The following is a 19,878-nucleotide window of genomic DNA, read 5'->3' as shown; positions in this document are numbered from 1 at the left end:
GGGACTCAAACTGGCGACCTCTTGGTGTATGGGTCGATGCTCAACCACTGAGCCACACCGGCTGGGCTGTTGCTTCCATTTGTAAAACTTAGAATTTTTTTTTATCAGTTACTGTTGGTATGTTCCTTATGAGAAGTTCTTTTGAAATAATTGTTCTATCCCTGGATGGTGTGGCTCAGTTCGTTGGAGCATCGTCTCCTTCACCTAAAGGTTGTGCGTTTGATCCTGTCAGGGCGTGTGCAGGAAGCAACTGATCAATGTTTCTTCCTCTCCTGCTTCCTCTCTCTAAAATCAATTTAATAAAATAAAATAATTGCCCTAATATCAGGTAAAGCAGAGACAGTGATCAGCCTTAATTAAATATGGAATATGTTTGTACCTCAGACAGTCAGGTGTCCTTGAAGGTGGAATGAAAATGAGTATATAAATCTAAGGAAGCAGGGTGATAGACATACAGCTCTTTGTAGTGACCCTGAATAACCACTTAAAGTCTGCCTAAATTTAAGGTCAATCCAGAGTGAATTGTCTCCCAAGTGATGTTGGGAAGGGGTTCACAATGCCTGCTGTTACCCTGCATCTGTTCATGTAACAGTGACCCAGCAGTATACTACTTAAGGCCATAGAATAAAGATCTTGGAGCAATAAAAGATAGGAGTAAGAAAAAGGAGCTGACTTTAGACACAGCACTTTAAATAATTAAATGTTGTTGGATACTATATACCTTCCTAAAACAAAAAACTTCAGAAACACAGTTAACAAGAGTAGTTCAGTGTAATAAATGAATACCTGGAAAATCATTTTTTATGTGACAATTCTAATTACCCTCACACTTTTTGCCAGCTCCCTTCAGCACCTGCTGTGACCAATTCCTCATCTGATTTCTCGGGTGCAGTTGAAAGAAAGGTTTGGGAAAGAGGACACAGAGCCTAGAATGAAATGGAATAGTCACAGGAAGCCTGCCTCTTGGAGCATTCCCTCATCTCCGTAGCTTGTCAGACCTTGTCATTCCCTATTCTATCTCACCTCAGGCTACTCTGGTTTCCCTGCTTCAGTCTGTTTAGGGAGCTGACGTAGCAGCTGCATGGGCGCTACGCTCTCTCATGTTTGCTGCGCACTGCAGACAGCACTGCTGCTCCGAGAGCATAAACACATGCATTGAACTCCTGTTAACATGTAGGTCTGACAGTCCAGAACCAAGGACAAAGTTCCTTTGTTGTTCCCCTCCCAGAGAGTTTTCTGTCCATATTCTTATTTTATTTTTTGTTAATTTTCACCTGAGTATGTTTTTCCATTGATTTTTAGATAAAGTGGAACGGGGAGTGGGGGGGGGGGGGAGAGACAGACATCCATGTGAGAGAGACACATCGATTGGTTGCCTCCTGCACAGGGCCTGGGATCAAACCTGCAACCCAGGTACGTGCCCTTGCTGGGGAATCAAACCTGTAACACTTTGGTCCATAGGCGGACGTTCTAATCACTACACCAAACCAGCCAGGGCTTGCCCATACTTTTAATTTAGAAGTTAACTAACATCTTAGTAGGCATTCAACTGAGGACATGATCTCAAAGGACTGGAACAGGATGGGGAGAGGTGTGCTGAGGGAGACCAAAGGGGGCACTAAGATGGTAGATGGTGGGCACCATTTTTATACTTCCTCCAACTCCCAGTCCTAGGGGTGTCTTAGGTGCATGAGAGCTACATGGAGGTGGGAAAGTCATGAGAATTAAAGATTTGGACTAATGAATTTGTTGTCATTAAGATTTCATAAAGAAAGCGGAATTGTAGAAGTGGCCTAAGCATGTACTAATGAATCGATTCATTAGTTACTAATAAACCAATTTAATGAATGTCTATATAATGTGCTTAGGTATGTTGCCAACTGGAAGGAAATTGCTACAAGCAACTCTTCAGCTAACTTCAAAAGTAGGTAATTTTTAGCACTACTTTATGGGAAATTCTTGTGAACAAAAATAATCCATTCCACACATGTACACGTCTTAGCACGTAACATCTCAGCACCCTGCACAGTACATAGACATGGATAGGTTTGCCAAGTCATTCTTACCTAATAGGGAAGACTGTTATTTGGGAATATTTTATATAAGGTTGGATACTTTTTAATGAAACTTAAAAAAAAAAGTTGCATATCTCATGTGAGATATTATTTCAATAATAATTTTTAATGAGCAAACTTCACTTGGCTGAATAAATGTCTCCAAATGTTAAGAAATGATGTTTAGGTGCTATGCCACTGTTGTCCCTCCAGCAGTCCACAATACTGAGAAGCTGAAAGTGGTAGCATGTTGAAGAAGCATCTCATCATACCCTAGAAACACCAACAATTCTAACATAGCCCATGTCTAATTATGGTTACTGTATAATCTGCATGCATGAGTTGTGTCCTGCTGTTATCTGTGGGAGGTTGCTATTGTGGGAAGTTGATTCAGACTGCCTAGTGTTGATTTTTGGCTCTACTGCTTACTAGCCGTGTGATCCCGGGCAAGTTACTAGCTCAGTTTTCTTCCCTGTAAAATGAGAACAACAGTACCATGCTCGTAGGTTGTTGTGAAGTACTAAGATGTAGAAAGTGTAAAGAGCTTAGACTAGTGCCTGATAGATAATCCATACTCTATAAATGTTAGCTACCATTAGCCTTAACCTTTCTACTTTTGTCCAGCTCAGTGCTACAGTCCAGGTTGCCATCATCCATCTACAGGCTTCTGTAACAGCCTCCAAACTCATACTCCTCCACTCCCTTCCCCACACAGCAGGTAGTGATCTTTTACAATTTAAATCAACGCAATTAGAACACCTAGACTCTTCTTCAGTAATTACCATGTGGAAGTGCTATCTTAAAGTGTTTTCTAATGTTAGCTCATCTGATCTTCAGACCAACTCAGTGAGTCAGGTTCCACTGTCTGCATTTTACAGCTGAGCAAGCAAAGACATGGGTTACTTGCTCAGGTCTCACAGTAATATCCTGTGAGGGCCAAGATTTGAATTGAGGCAGGCTAGCTCCAGAACCCATGCTCTTAATGATAACCACCCCTGCTACCTCTGTTTCCCACTGCGCTTGGAATCGAGTCTTGGCTTAGCTTTCTACCCTTACCACGTTACACTGTCCGCCTCACTCACAACCCCACCATCACTGGCCTCTAGCCTGTTCCTTGAACATTATGTGGTTTCCACTTGGGGTTTAATGGAGTTGATGGCCTCCTACAGAACAGCTTTAGGTAACCATCTTCACTTAAGGGCAGGGAGTTGTCCTGTTCACTATTGAATTCCCAATGTGTAGCACAAGTTTTCAATGACAGATGAAATAATATAAAGAAATGACAAGTACAAAAGTGGAAGTACAGAATATAAAATACTGAGTTAAAAGAGATTACAGGCATACCTTGGAGATATGGCAGGTTCAGTTCCAGACCACCTCAATAAAGCAAGTATTGCAATAAATAAAGCGAGTTATGATCTTTTTGCTGGTGGAAGGTTTTGCCTTCCCTTTGTAAAAAAAGGAACATCTGTGAAGTGCAATAAAGTGACAGACACACCATGAGATCTGCCTGTACTGACTGCAAAAGGTGGAAAGATACAGCATAATGATAGGAAGGAGCACAAGAGCAAGTGGAAATTATTTTAAGTAGTAGAGGTTTGCAATATAGTTGAAGTCAGTGGAAGGTGTTGGTGCTGGAGAAGAGGAGAGAGTGGGTGCCACTTCTTCAAGAAGCACAAGGAAATCTAATCCAGAGATTTGGAAACTACCTCTAGAGAGAGAAAAGGATTCTATTCATTTGGAAATAAAAAACTGTTAGCAAATAGTTAACTATGGAGCACTAGCTAAACACCAAACTAAGTCGTTTACAGGAACCATTACACTTAGTTCTCACAGAAAAGCGATCAGGTATGTGCTGTTATCCCCATTTTCTAGATGAGGACACTGAGACTGACTGAGGTTAAGTAATGTGCCCCAAATTACACAGCTAATGAGTAATAGATCAAACCTCAAACCCAAGTACTGCAGAGCCTTTTGTAGAGATGGACAACAAAATATAGCAGTGAAAAGTAGGAGGAACCCAGAACTTTGGGATGTTTATGGCTTCAGTCAAATAGGACATAAAGATAGATGGCTACTCTGAGTGGTGAAAAGGAACATGGAACAGGCCTCAGCCGCACACTGAACGAGTGTGTCTTATCACATCCGGCATCTTTCTAAACATCTGTCATCCTCTCTAGGTTTCAGGTTTGGACAAGAACAGAAAATATATGATTATGCAGCTATATCAGAGGACATGGGAACAGCAGAAAATACTTCATATGAAAATATTTACAAAGGACCAAATTTTACTAGACTGACACCTAATTCCACGTATAAAATATAAATGTAAAGTACTCTTCTTTTTTGAGCTTACAGCCCTTCAAGTCCTGATTTCATCAGCTATAGTCAAGAGATAGTATATTCTGACTAGAACGACATACATTCTTAGCACAGAATCTACCCAATTAAGGAAGTTTAAACAGAAAAAACATCGGGCTGAATACAGTGGTCATAGAAAACGTGGAAATTATGCCTGGTATTCTGAAAACTGTAATATTCTAACAGTCATACTTAAATAAAGATATTATACTTAGGTGCAAAAAAATCTTCAGCTTGTTTTTATTTTTTGAAGCGTCTTTTATTTGAGCATTTATGTCAGGCAGTATTCTCTTTCCATCAAAAAAGGAAAAGGTGGAAGGGGAAGTATAGCAAATTCTCTTTTTATTAGGAAAGCAACAGGCTTACTAGAAGCCCCAGCCCTTGTCACCCTAGACATCCTTGAACAAACTGGGTCACTGGGGGACACTTAAGCTAAAGAAGCTAGGAAAGCGGAAATCTGGCTTTCAGCTTCTACACGGAAGAAGAGAACCGGACATGACTGCTGAGTCAAGGAACAGTCCCTCACACCCTCCGGTGTAAGCACTTCTATTGCCACCAGTCACCACATACATACTGTAGCTTTAAAAATCTGTCTATAACACTAACAGACCAGAGGCTTATACCCCCAACTATATTAAAAAAAAAAAAAAAAAAAATCAGCAGCGACCTAATGTATGTATATTTAAGAAAAGAAAAATAGCCTGGCCAGTGTGGCTCAGTGGATTGTGTGTCGTCCCATGGACTGAGAGGTCCTGGTTTGATTCCCAATCAGGGCACAAGCCCTGAATGCGGTCTTGTTTGGGGAACATGCAGCTGATGTTTCTCTCTTTCCCTTCCCCTCTCTCTAAAAAGTCAATTAAAAAAATATGTAGAAAAAAAGAAAAAACACTTATTGAGATAATTTACATACAAATTCACCCATATGGAGTGTTGAGTTTTGACAAATATAATTTTCACCACAATTAAGACATAAAGCATTTCCGTCTCCCCCAAACTGCATCTTTGCAGTCAACCCTCTCCACCCTAAGCCCCAGAAACCACTGATCTCCTTTCAGTCACTAAGGGTCTGCCGTTTCTAGAATGCCTTATAAATGAAATATTATATGTAGTCTTTTTGAGTCCAGCTTTTTCTATTTAGCATAACGCTTCTGAAAGTCACTCCTTGTTGTTTGTATCAGTGGTTCAATTGTAAATAGTGCTGCTACAAACATGGGGATACATATATTCTTTCTGATTGGTGTTTCAGGCTTCTTAGGGTATATTCTTAGAAGTGGGATCACTGGGTCAAACGGCAGTTCAATTTTTAATTTTTTGAGGTAACACCATATTGTTTTCCATAGTGGCTGCACCAGTCTGCATTCCCACCAGCAGTGTACTAGAGTCTTTTCTCCACACCCTCGCCAACACTTGTTGTTTGATGATTTGTTGATGGTGGCCATTCTGGCAGGTGTGAGGTGATATCTCATTGTTTTAATTTGCATCTCTCTGACGATTAGTGACGTTGAGCATTTTTTCATATGTCTTTGGCCATTTGTATGTCCTGTTTGGAGAGGTATCTCTTTAGGTCCTCTGCCCATTTTTAAATTGGGTTCTTTGTCTTCCTTTTGTTGGGTTGTGTGAGTACTCTATATATTTTGGAAATTAACCCCTTATCTGATGTATCACTGGCAATTATACTCTCCCATATAGTGAGTTACCTTTCCATTTTGATGGTTGTTCATCATGACTTTAGTTTACATTTTCCAAATAGCTTATGAAGTTTAGGATCATTAATGTGCTTATTTGTCTTTGGATATTTTTTATGGCAGTCTGTTCAAATCTTTGCCTACTTCTAATTAGTTAAATGTTTAATTTCTTATTTGTTAAAAGATTTTAAAATAGCCCTGGCCAGTGTGGCTCAGTTGGTTGGGCATCATCCTGTGCATCAAGAGGATGCCCGTTTAATTCCTGGTCAGGGACATGCAGGAGGCAGCCAATTGTTCTCTCGTCGATGTTTCTCTCTCTTCCTCTCCCTTTCCCCCCTCTCTCAAAATCAATAAAGAAAACTTAAAAAAAAAAAAGTGGCATTTTCTAAATTTTTAATTTTTTTTTTTTTACAGATGTCCCTCCTTTCCCCCCTATTGACACCCTCCTCCCCGCTCCTGCCAACCCCCTCTCACCACACGGTTGTTTGTGTCCATTGGTTATGCATACATGCATGTAAGTTCTTTGGTTTATCTCTTCTTGCTCCCCAGGCCCCTTCCCTCTGAGGTTTGGCAGTCTGTTCCCTACTTCCATGTCTCTGGATCTATTTTGTTTATCAGTGGCATTTTTATTTACCAATAATGAACTACCAAAAAGGGAAACTAAGAAAACAATCCAATTTACAATTGCATTAAAAAAAAACTAGGGATAAATTTAACCAAGGATGTAAAAGACCTGTATAGTACTCAGAAAATTAAAAGACACTGAAGAAATTAAAAAGATACAAATAAGTGGAAGCATATACCATGTTCATAGGTAACAAGAATGAATAGAATTAAAATGCCCATCTACCCAAAGCAATTCCTATCAAGATACCAATGGCATATTTCATAGAACTAGAACAAATATTCCAAAAATTCATATGGAACCATGGAACCCCTGAATAGTCACAGTAATCATGAGAAAGAATAAAGTTGTAGGAATCTCACTACCTGATTTCAAACTATACTACAAGGCCATAGTAATCAAAACAGCATGGTACTGGCATGAAAACAGACATATAGATTAGATCAATGGAATAGAACAGAGAGCCCAGAGATAAACCCATGCCTTTATGGTCAATTAATATTTGACAAAGAAAGCAAGAACATACAATGGGGTATAAACAGTCTATTCAATAAATGGTATTGGGAAAATCGGACAGATACATGCAAAAAAAGAAAGAAAGAAAAAAAAGAAACTAGACCACCTCCTTACACCATACACAAGAATAAACTGAAAATGGTTTAAGACTTAAATGTAGCCTTGGCTGGTTTGGCTCACAGTTAGAGCATTGGCCTGTAGACCAAAGTGTCACAGGTTTGATTCTAGTCATGAGCACATACTTGGGTTGCAGGTTCAATCCCTGGCCCCAGTCACCCCAGTCAGGGTCATGTGGGAGGCAAACAAATGATGTCTCTCTCTCTCTCTCTCTCTCTCTCTCTCTATCTCATCAATGCTTCTCTTTCTCTCTCCCTCCCACTCTATCTAAAAATCAATGGAAAAATATCTTCAGGTGAGGATAAAAAAAACCAAACTTAAATGTAAGTCACAACATCATAAAAATCCTAGCTCAGTGGATTGAGTGTCATCCTATAGACTGAGAAGTCTCAGTTTGATTTTCAGTTGAGGCTCATGCTTGGGTTGGGGGCTTGATCCCTAGTAGAGGGCATGTAAGAGGCAACCGATAGATGTTTCACTCTCATATCAATGTTTCTAACTTTCCCTCAAAAAAAAAAAAATCAATAAAAACATATTTTTAAAAAATCCTAGAAGACATAGGCAGTCTCAGACATTTCTTGTAGCAATGTTTTTCTGATATATCTCTTTGGGCAAGGGAAACAAAAGAAAAAAATAAACAAATGAAATTACATCAAACTAAAAAGCTCCTGCACAGTAAAGAAAACCATTAAAATAAAAAGGCAACCCACTGAATGGGAGAATACATTTGCCAATGATACATCTGATAAGGGGTAATTTCCAAAATTTATAAAGAACTTATATAACTCAACACCAAGAAAACAAACAATCCAAATAAAAAAAATGGGCAAAGGACCTGAATAGACACCTCTTCAAAGAGGACATATAGATGGCCAACAGATATATGAAAAAAATATGCTGAATATTACTAATCATCAGAGAACTAGTTGCAAATTAAAACCACAATGAAATAACACCTCATACCTGTCAGAATGGCTATATCAATAAATCAACAAACAACAAGTGTTGGCGAGGATGTAGACAAAAGGGAACCCTTGGGCACTGTTGGTGGGAATGCAGACTGGTGCAGCCAGTATGAAAAACAGCATGGGATTTCCTCAAAAAATTAAAAATGGAACTGCCTTATAACCCAGCAATTCCACTTCTGGAAATGTATCTAAAGAAACCCAAAATGCTAATTTGAAAAGATACATGCACCCCTGTGTTCTGCAGAATTTACATAGCCAAGATTTGGAAGCAGCCCCATTAGTAGATAAAAAAGTTGTGGTACATTTACATAATGGAATACTACTCAGCCATAAAAAAAAAAAGGAAATCTGCCCTGGCAGGTTTGGCTCAGCGGTTAGAGCGTCGGCCTATGGTCCAGAGAGACCCGGGTTCGGTTCCCACTAAGGGCATGTACCTCGGTTGCAGTTTGTCCCCGGCCCTGGTTGGTCGTGCGAGTGGCAGCCACTCGATGTGTCCCTTTCACATTGATATTTCTCACTCCTTCCCCCACCCCCTCCCACTCTATCTGAAGAAAATATCCTCGAGTGAAGATAAAAAAAAAAAGAAGGAAATCTTACCTTTTGCAACAGCATGGATAAACCTAGGGAGTATTATGCTAGGAGAAATAAGCCAGTCAGAGAAAGATAAATACCATATGATTTCACTTATATGTGGAATCTAATGAACAGACTAAACTTAACAAGCAAAAGAGAAACAGACTCAGACACAAAGAACAGACTGACAGCTGTCAGATGGGAAGGAGTTCCGGAGGCTGGGTGAAAAAGGTAAAGGGATTAAGCAAAAAAACCAAACCAAACCAAACAGAAACAAATAGTATGATGAATGTGGGGGGTGGGGTGGGGGGGGGTGGAAGTGGGCAAAGGGGGAATAAATGATGGTAGAGAGTCTTGACTTTGAGTGATGAGTGCACAATGCAACATGCAGATAATATGTTACAGTTATACACTAAAAAAACGTTTTATTAACCAATGTCACCCCGATAAATTCAATGAAAGAAAAAATAAAAATAAACATGTGGTATGCAATCTTCACATTTAAGATGCCAGGATCTTTGTCACATGCTAGTATATATCCTCTAAATGTTAAAAATGTCAACTAGATCACTCTCTAGGCCTAAAGAACATTCATTTGCCTTTTTGTCATGGGGTGATTAAGAAACACTACCAGACTGTTTAGACTGAGATGCAGCACACCAGGCTGGTTCTGTGCAGCACGCCTCCCAGTTCACACTGCATTTGTCACCCGTCTGATCCAGACTGAGGTCTGTGCGCACCGACTGTGCCTGCCTTGCTCACTGCCACCTCCCTAGGAACCACACCATGCCTGGCACACAGAACACTCAAAGACATGAATAACACAAATGAGTCTTAGCATACATTTTGTTTTAGAATTATTTATTCAAAAACAGGTAACAGTAAAGAAATACATTCAGTAGTACTAAAGAAAATCTATAAAAAATATAATTTCATTAAGGTGCAACTAAAATACTTGAAATGGCACATATCTCTGTATTTCCAGTAAACTAGCTTTCTACATTTTTTAAAGACTAGCTTATTTAAATCTTTAATAAGTCCAAAGTTTTTCCCTTTTGCTTTAGACCATATTTAAATTTTTAGCATTCTAAGTATATATATTTTAAGTATGTACTATAATGACTATGGATTTACATACCCACTGATTAGGGAGATACTTGGGGTGGTATGACTAGCACTGAAAATGGTGGCAGGGCTATGCTATCCCTTAATCTGAACACAACTGTTTGGTCTATAATTTACTAGCTTTTCTAGTAGTTTCTCTACTTGGTTTCCACTGTGAGCAGCTAACTGGTGAAGCCTAGATTCTTTACACTTGAAAGCTTCAGGTTAGGAATTGTGCAAAAATGTGTATGTTTGATTTACTATATTGTGGCCTTAATATATTTACCTTATTTCTCCACTTTCCCTTTCTCCAGGTGTAAACTGGGATAATATCACTAATCTTGCAAGAGATGCTGCATATAATGTATGTCAAGTACTCAGCGTACAACAAATACTCTATAACTAATATTTTAGAAACCTAACTACTACTCACTTGTCCATGATAAATTTCTATCCTATTCATTTCCAGGGTGTTCCAGCTTGTCTAAATCTTTTAGAATTCTAATTTTATTACCTGTAAATTAGCTACTCTCCCAGATTTGTTATCTGCAAAATTGGTAAACTTTTCAAAGCCATTAATAAGAATATTTGGCCCGGCCAGCGTGGCTCAGTGGTTGAGCGTTGACCTGTGCACCAAGAGATCGCCAGTTTAATTCCCAGTTGGGGCACATGCCCAGGTTGTGGGCCCAGTCCCCAGTGGGGGGCATGCAGGAGGTGGCCAATCGATGTTCTCTCTCATTCATGTTTCTATCTCTCTCTCCCTCTCCTTTCCTCTCTCTGTTAGGTTTTCAATCTCACCACTTTCTTTTCTGCCTTCTCAGCTCTGGTTATTCACTTCCTTGCAATAAAAAAATAAAGAATATTTGAATAGGACAGGGTTCATGATGTTATTCAAAGCTCTTTGGATACATCAATAAGAATTAGTTATATATTCATTTACCTATATTATCATCTAATTGATCATTTCTTATTCATCCATGAAAATTTCAAGGCTTTCTTAAATAAAGACATTCTAAGTTTATTGCATTTCCTTGATTTACCAATATTTGGTATATATTGGTACTTTTATTACTAACAAAGGCAGTCTATAAGAAAAACATACACCAAGGTTAAGTTTGTAATTTGAAATGGCAAGACAATTGCCCTGGCTGGTTTAGCTCAGTGGTCCGAGTGTTAGCCCGTAGATCAAAGAGTTGTGGGTTTGATTCCAGTCAAGGGCATGTACTTCGGTTGCTGTTTGGTCTCCGGCCCTGGGTCAGGGTCTTGTGGGAGGCAACCAATCGATGTGTCTCTCTCACATCGGTGTTTCTCTCTCTCTCTCTCTCTTCCCCTCCCTCCCACTCTATCTGAAAATAAATGGAGAAATATACTAGAGTAAAGATTTAAAAAAAACACACGCAAAACAATTTTATGAATAGTTCTCCAGAAACCAAACTAAGAAATTTATAGTCCACAAAACTCCACAAAACTCTAGAGCCCATTTTTGGAGGGAGAGGAATGGTGGAGAGGTCAGACCTGAGTGAGTGCTTGCCACTGAAAGTAGACAGCAACGTTAACCCTTCAAAAGAAAAAACTGTCTACATACACTGGTTGCCTAAATAATAAGAGGAAAGATAACCACTTATTTCTTAATCTCTGCAGCAGAATAATCTCTACAGCAAAGATGAACATTTTCCTAAGGATGGAGGAGGAATTACATTTCCCAACAGACAAGTCAGTGGTTTTACTTGTCTGTCTGATGGCAGTATGGGAACAGAAAAGTGTTCCATTTCTACCTAAATAGCAAACTTTGATACCTGAACTCTTCCTCTCCATCTAAACACAGAAATGCTGGACCAGATGTAAGAAACAATCTATTAAATGCACAGCAGCACTTAGAAGGAAGCACGGGGAAATCCTGAGGGCCAAAAATGAAGGGAACTGAAAACTCTGGAGGTAAATTGTGAGCTGCCATTCTAGCTGTCCTGGCACAATCTGCCATCCCACCAACCTATGGGTTTGTTTTAACGAAATCTTGAACTTGTAAAAGGCAGCAGGTAGGAATTACACACATCTCCCCTCTAGCCCACCATAAAGGTGGATGGAACACATTGAGGATGACACCCTCAGTGATGGAAGTCAAGAAAACATTCTGCCCACTAGCATAGGAAGATAATGAGACAAAGTGTCTGTCTTGGCCTGGGAGTCTTCTTAATAACTTACACTACACTCTTGAGGTCTGGAAACTCAGAATCCAAGAAATTAACATAATAGTGGTCCTTTGTTAGTAATAGCTCTGGAAACATGACATGAGGAGACACAAAACTTATCTGGAAGGAATTATTCTTGACGCAGATCACACAAGTTTTCCACAGAGAAAGCCCTGCTGAAAATAAGCTCACTTTTCAAACTTAACAAAATACTTGGGTAAACAGTCTACAAATATAAGAATCAATACATAAAAACAAAAGGAACTTGATTTTTTTATTGAGCTATTAGAGACTCTAAAACAGGAATGTTTAAAGTGATTAGTGACATCAAAGAAACTGAAAAGTAAAAAAAAAAAAAATCATGAAACAATAAGCACGTCAAGAACAATACACAGCTAGAAATTAAAGCAAGTTTTGAAAGAAGAAACCCAGTGAACAAATTTAAAAGATTATACAAACATCTGACAATGAAGTAGAGACAGAAAGATAAAGTAATAGAAAACACAGATGGGCTTAAAAGGTAAAGAGAATAGAATGAGAAGGTCCAATATACATTTAAAAAAAATAGTAATCATACTAGATGTGTCTCTGAAATTTGTTCTCCATAACAACATTTTTATTCAGTTAACATTGGGGATCTTGCTACTAAATATCCAAACACATTTCTTTCTTTTTTTCTCTACTGATTTGAGAGAGAGGAAGGGAGAAGGAAAGGGACATAGAAACATCGATGAGAGAGAACATGGATTGGCTGCCTCTTCCATGCCCCCCACTGGGGATCAGGCCCACAACCTGGGTATGTGTCCCGACCAGGAATCAAACTAGCAACCTCTTGGTGCATGGGGCAATGCTCAACCACTGAGCCACACCGGCCAGGCACCAAACATATTTCTTTTTTATCCTCACCCGAGGACATTTTCCCATTTTTTTGTTCAGGTAGAGTGGGAGGGAGAGAGAGGAACAGAGAGAGAGAGAGAAACATCGATGTGAAAGGAACACATCGAGTGCCTGCCACCCGCACGACCGACCAGGGCCGGGGACAAACTGCAACCGAGGTACGTGCCCTTAGCGGAACCGAACCCGGGTCTCTCAGGACCGCAGGTCGACGCTCTAACCACTGAGCCAAACAGGCCAGGGCCCAAACAGTTTTCTTAAGTGCTAATTCGTTTTCAACATTGCTTCTTATTTTTAAGGTAGTTTTGCCATGATATACAGATGGTTACAACTTTGAAGTTTTTTTCTTCCTTTTATATATTAATATCAAATAATTTTCATTCATATATAATATCTGGGAAAATTTTAATTTTTTTTTTTTGGTACGTGCCCTTAGTGGGAACCGAACCGGGACTCTCTGGTCCACAGGCCGATGTTCCAACCGCTGAGCCAATCTGGCCAGGGCTGGGAAAATTTTAAATTAAAAGCCACCTCAAAACCACCCATGCATCTGCTCTGAGTCCTACTGCAGGAGACACCAGTGATGGTCCTGCACTCCGGCTGCCTCCACCTGCGCTGAAGCATAAGCCAGTGATTCTACTGAAAATGATGCAAGTATGTACTTGAGAAGAAATGGTAAATGTTTAGCCTACAAGTAGAATATGAATGACAACTATTTCTAAAGTGTGCAGGAAGAGATATTCCTTGAGACAATCAAAGCATCTTTAGGGGACTGAAACAAACATTTTTTAAAAAATGCAGTAAGTGGTCATCTTAGTTAATATTAATACCATATATTCCAAATAGGTGGGTGGGTTAAAAATAAACACCAACATATAATTTCTGAAGGCTGAACTCAAGGGTAATTCATATGCTGAGTATCACACCCAGGCTTTCCATCCTGGAAAAAGTCGGCTGAGGTTTTTAGGGTCCATGGCCTGTTGTATGAGCAGATTCACCTGTCCTCCCACACTGAGCACAGTTCTTTCCTCCACTCCTTTCAGTTTTTCTTGTAGTCTCATCAAGACACGTTCAGCTACTTTGTTGAAACTCTGGTCAATTTCACTAATGACAAAAATGCAAAGGTGATAATGAGGTGAAACAGTTCAAATGGCCTTGGGAATAGGACACTGCACAATTGACAATTCCTAAAATACTGCTCACCTGAGACTTCGTTTGCATTCTTGGTCATCTGCATTCGGAGTGGAGTGGAACTCAGTTTCATCTTCCAGCCTCTGCTGCAAATACAAAGCTTTCAAAGGATTCATGGTCCAGTCAAAGAGAGGGTCATACAAGAGGACCTAGACAGAGAGAACATATGTATCAAAAGAGCAAATGTGCATTTTTTTTTTTTTTATCCTCACCCGAGGGTATTTTTCCATTTTTTGTACAGATAGAGTGGGAGGGAGAGAGAGAGAGAAACATCGACGTGAAGGGACACATCGAGTGGCTGCCACCCGCACGACCAACCAGGGCCGGGGACAAACTGCAACCGAAGTGCAAATGTGCATTTTGATGATGTAGTTAGAAAGAGCAGAACCAGTATTGTAAAAATAACAGGCCAGTCACATGGTAGTTGACTTAGGGAAGGGCAAACTTACTGCACAGGTTTCTTGTTTCCTTATGGAGGAAACCACATAAGCATAATGCTCTGGGCTTCTTATCCCACTCTGAATTCATTCTTCCTCCACAGTGGAGGAAGTGACGTCCCTTGACCCATGTTTCCTTACTGGGTGAAACTAATCTATTAAAAGGGGATAAGCACCAGTCACTGCCTTTCCTTCTCTCTCTTGTCCTGGGTAAGGGAATTTACTTTGCAGGCCCATTTTTCCCTCAGGAGGGATAGGTTAGGTTATGGGATTTGGACAGAACTATAGAAAGCCTCTTTAGACCTCACTCCTAAGCCATGTTCTCCAACAGTTTTATGAGTGATAACCTGACATTTTCATCTCTATCCTACTTCTAAGGCTCTTTTTCTCTCAACAAGTTCCAACTTTGAGTGGAGGAAAAAAGGTATAATTTATTGAAAGCTCCTCAAAACCCAAGGTCTTGTGCTGTGGTTGACATCTTAAGATATACATGGAGTAGAATCTGAATATCTGGCATGGCCAGAGCAAGTAGCTTTAGGTCTTAAATTTTAGTAAGTGAAGTCATGAGGGATTTCTGACCTTGGCAGTTCAGAACAGCTAATGCCTCTGGTGTTGGTAAGCACAGATTTTTAAAAAATAGGCCTTAGCAAATGCTTACCATACAGGTCTTAATCATAAGTGAAGACTCAATTCCAGGGATGAGTGATGTTGCAGGATATTCCAGCATTGTCAAGTTAGAGCACTTCTTTACTGATGCCTTTACTGTGTTTCTCTGTAGGTCTTCAGGCAGGGGCTATAAAATGCCTTTAGCATTACATGTTTAATGTACTGGAGCAGCAGTACCACACTCTGCACGTCAGTTTATGCTGTTTTGCGTGCCCTCCTGGGCCATTAAAAGTGTGGAGGGACTATGAATGTATGTGCTTTGTCCTTAAGTTCAGAGTCCCTGTGTGACTTCAAGTTGAGCACTACCATGGCTTTAGATTTTAGAGAGCCCAACCAGCTTCTCCCACAAAAGGGAGGAATGTTTTATTAATCAACTAGTGAAAAGGAAAGAAGCTCTCGGATTATGAAGAGACTATGCAGTCTGTTTGGGTTGAAGTGCAGAAACAACACAATTAAATTATTTCTAACCCAAGGGGTTGTATTAGGAATCATATTTGCAAATTCTAGAATCAAGAAGGAAGTCATCTGAAAAGTATACTTTAGTCTGTTACTATCAGACAGAAGTGACTAAATGAAAACAATGAAGGAATACAGACTGAATAAGCTAGATCAGGGTTTCTCATCTCGGCACTACTGACCTTTGGGACTGGACACTTTCTAGTTGTGAGCTGTCCTGGCACAGGATGTTAGTGGCCTCCCTGGCCCAAACAAGCTAAATGTCAACAGTGTCCTTATTATGACAACCAAAAATGTCTTTAGACACTGCCAACTATCCTCTAAGGAACAAAACTATCCTTGGCTAAGAACCACTAAGTTAAAGGGAGAGACTTCCTTGGTAGAACTGATAAAAATCTTGAAGGACAGAATGGTCTGTTATGAAGAAAAAGCAATATTGAAGGCCAGGAGACAAATATACTGAGAGGGAAAGGGAAGCCTACTGAAGTCAAAGTGTTCTTAAAGAGGGATCTGGGAAGTGAGGGAATGTTTTCACTGATACTATGTCAGGAACAGTGACTATGGCTCAGTGAAACCTAAGAGGGGAAAAGGAATGAATGCAAGCGAGGAGCCCAGAGTGGCATTCCAGAGGACTGGGGACCATGCTGCCCCCGAGAAGCACCCTCCTAATGCTGCAGACACAGCCTCCAATCTGCAAACTACTCTTAAAGATTGGACAAGTACATCAAATAATTTCAGGAAATCTGAACAGGTTCAAAGAGGGAAGAATGGGTAGCTCAGGATAAAAATACACAAAGCATGAGAGGATGATCTTATAAGTGACACAGTTATTGTAGGTGCAGATGGAAATCACTTCTCAGGCTCAAAACTGTCCAATAGTTTCCACCTCACTCAGTGAAATCTAAAATCCTTACCAAAGCCCTGGCCGGTTTGGCTCAGCGGTTAGAGCGTCAGCCCGCAGACCAATGAGTCCCGGGTTCGATTCCGGTCAAGGGCATGTACCCCAGTTGCAGTTCATCCCTGGCCCTGGTTGGAGTCGTGTGGGAGGCAGCCAGTCAATGTGTCTCTCTCTCACATCAATGTTTTCTTCTCTCTCTCTTTCTCCCTTCCTCCTACTCTGTCTGAAGATAAATGGAAAAATATCCTTAGGTGAGGATTAAAATAAATAAATAATTAAAATAAAATCCTTACCATGGTGTAAGAACCCTCAGGTGATCTGGCCACTGTTACTTCTCTACTTTGATATCCTACCACTACTTAAAAGAACGAGGTTCATGAGCAATCTGGCATTCCACTAATAAAACCTTCTGAAGAAACTACCCTCTTCCAGCAAGTGTTAAGTCAGGGCACAGCTACTGAAAGGAACCCCCAAATCCGCCCAGGCATGTCCAGTTCTTCTGCTGATACTGAGCAGAGTAAAATACTGGGCAACATGTAAAACTTTTGGATCTCTGGATCTTAAATTAGAAAACTTTGGACTTTTTATCTTAAACGTAAAAAGGCAAGATAGTTTGATTTTAGATTTTAATTTCTACATTATAGAGGCATACAGGTTATCATTTACTCTTACTGCAGAACCAATGGCAAACATGTAATGACACGTATGAATATAGTTCGAAATGGAAAAAAAAAGGGAATGCATTTTCATTCAGCCTTGGGAACAGCACAGCCCTATATTTAAACTATCAACAGACTATGGGGATCCATTTCTGCACCTCTTTGTAGCAAAAATTCATACTGCCACCAGCACTCCAACGATCTATAAAGAGGCCTCTGGTTCATAAAGGTGGACACAAGGCCACCCTAACAGACTGGTAATTTCACCCTATTCAGGATACAGCCCCACCCTTGTTGATCACGGGCTTAATAGTCAATGCCAGTAAATTAGACAGTAATTTTCAACCCTGGCCGCACAGTAGGAAAACTTTGAAAAAAAAACAAAAAAAACGAATGTTCCTGCTCATCCCTAGAAGTTTGGTTTGAATTTGGTAAGCATCAATATTTTTAAAAAGCAGTGCGGGTGAGTCCAGCCCTACCAGGTCCGAGAAACAAAAAGCTGAAGAGCGTAAGGGAGACATATATTCTGCTTCCCACGTTCCCCTGAGGAGGGGAGGCTCTTTCTTTATCTCTGCTGCACATACCCATTACCAGGTAAATGCCTGCCTTAGGTTCACATTTCTCACCAGGAAGAGGAAAGGTCATGAGCACTGGAAATCTGCTTGACTCCCTTCCCTTTCTGCCGTTTGACAGGAGCAGTGAGCCCAGTGAAGTGCGCATGCTCTGCGGGCCAAACCCCACTCAGGGGCCATCCTAAGGGTAAGACAGTAGAGAAGCCCTGACGGGGCACGGGCAGAAGCCAGTTTGGCCTTCACTCTTCAGCACGTCCCTCCACTAACAAAGCTGACCCTGATCTCCGTCTGTCTGACTAAATGGTTCTGAACCTGGGCAGGAGAAAGGAGATAACTTAATGACTTCTCTTAATCTCTCAATGGAATCCATTCTGAAATAATTAATACCAAATAAGATATCTAAGATGCGAAAAGTGCCGATCTATGTATTAAAGACTAGAGATCACTATGACACTGTAACACTGTGAGAACGGGAGGGAAGTGGAGGCATTCAGAACCACTGTTTACCACGTGTGCACCCCTCCCTCCTACAGCTCAGCATCACTCCACCATGTTAAAACGAAGCGTCGATCCCCAAATCAGTGACTTGCTACCAAGGTACAGTCTATCAAGTAGAGAAATAAAGATTTCATTATAATATACTTTACCTCTACAATGGTTAACAGGGTTTCCTGAGAGTTTCTCATAACCTCCATGGTTTTTTCACAGCATCTACAAACACATTATAAATATGATTTTGTTACACACCAATGTTTTCAATATCTATCTATCTATCTATCTATCTATCCTTAGATTTTCTTATTAATAATAGTCCTTGGCAGAGTGAGCTTTCAGTAGATGTTTCTAAAATGAATATTAATTTATATCTAAATGCAACAGAAGAGAGAACCCAGAAATAAACCCACACTTATATATATGGTCACTTAATCCACAGAAAGGAGGCAAGAATACACAATGGGGAAAAGACAGCCTCTTCCACAAATGGTGTTGGGAAAACTGCAATACATGCAAAAAAAAATAGAACTGAACAACTTTGTTACACCATTTTAAAAATAAACTCAAATGTAAGACTTAAAAACCATAAAATTCCTAGAATAAAACACAGGCAGTAAACTCTTTGATACAGATCTTAGCAATATATATTTTTGGATATGTCTCTGCAGGCAACAGCAATAAAAGCATTATCAAACTACATAGCTTTTGCATAGTGAAGGAAACCATCAACAAACAAAATGACAACCTACTAATGATACATCTGACAAGAAGTTAATATCCAAAATATATAAAGAACTCAAACAACTCAACATCAGAAAATAAACGATCTAATTGAAAAATGGACAGAGGACCTGAAGAGACATTTCTCCAAAGAAGACATACAGGGTGGGACAAAAGTAAGTTTACAGTTGTTCGTATAAAAAAATAATACAATAATTAATAAATAATAACACAAGAATAAACTCTGTTTCGCATACTAACAACTATGAACCTACTTTTGCCCCACCCTGTATAGATGATCAACAAACACATGAAAAGATGCTCAACATCACTAAGCAAGGAAATGCAAATCAAAACCACAATGAGATATCACCTCACATCTGTCAGAATGGCTATTACCAAAAAGTCAACAAACAAGTGTTGGCGAGAATATGGAGAAAACAGAACCCTCGCGCACAGTTGCAGCCACTGTGGAAACCAGTATGGAGGTACCACAAAAAATTAAAAATAGAACTACCTTATGACCTAGCAATTCCTCTTCTGGGTATTTATTTAAATAAAAATACTAATTCAAAAAGACACATGCACCCCTATGTTCACTGCAGCATTCTTTACAATAGCCAAGATATGGAAACAACCTGGGTGTCCATCAATAGACAAATGAATGAAGAAGTTTTTTACACACACGCACACACACA

General features: G+C 39.9%; 2 protein-coding genes across 11 annotated transcripts in view; one reads left to right on the top strand and one right to left on the bottom strand.

The window, feature by feature from the left end:
- Positions 1–10,342, top strand: part of CUNH11orf65 (chromosome unknown C11orf65 homolog) — a 111,812-nt gene extending 101,470 nt beyond the window's left edge. Inside the window, exons 9-11 of the mRNA XM_036259486.1 lie at positions 1,869–1,924; positions 4,235–4,382; positions 10,318–10,342. Of these exons, the coding sequence (XP_036115379.1) occupies positions 1,869–1,924; positions 4,235–4,380 (202 nt within the window). The 3' untranslated portion in view covers positions 4,381–4,382; positions 10,318–10,342. The remainder of the gene's footprint in view (positions 1–1,868; positions 1,925–4,234; positions 4,383–10,317) is intronic.
- A 3,539-nt stretch (positions 10,343–13,881) lies between these two features.
- ATM (ATM serine/threonine kinase) overlaps positions 13,882–19,878 on the bottom strand; it is a 160,403-nt gene continuing 154,406 nt past the window's right edge. For 3 of the 10 annotated variants that reach the window (XM_036260005.1, XM_036260007.1, XM_036260001.1), the window contains 3 exons: positions 18,613–18,676; positions 14,290–14,426; positions 13,883–14,190 (listed from right to left, as the gene is read on the bottom strand). In XM_036260005.1, the coding sequence (XP_036115898.1) occupies positions 14,007–14,190; positions 14,290–14,426; positions 18,613–18,676 (385 nt within the window). In that variant the 3' untranslated portion in view covers positions 13,883–14,006. Of the gene's footprint in view, positions 14,191–14,289; positions 14,427–18,612; positions 18,677–19,878 lie in introns of those variants that run through there. The other 7 variants (XM_036259999.1, XM_036260004.1, XM_036259998.1 and 4 more) reach the window with 5 other exon arrangements.

Source organism: Molossus molossus, unplaced genomic scaffold (assembly GCF_014108415.1).
Source record: "Molossus molossus isolate mMolMol1 unplaced genomic scaffold, mMolMol1.p scaffold_m16_p_13, whole genome shotgun sequence".
NCBI classification, from domain to species: Eukaryota; Metazoa; Chordata; class Mammalia; order Chiroptera; family Molossidae; genus Molossus; species Molossus molossus.
Note: the sequence above shows the minus strand (reverse complement) of the source record. Positions and strands in the feature narration are given on the sequence as shown.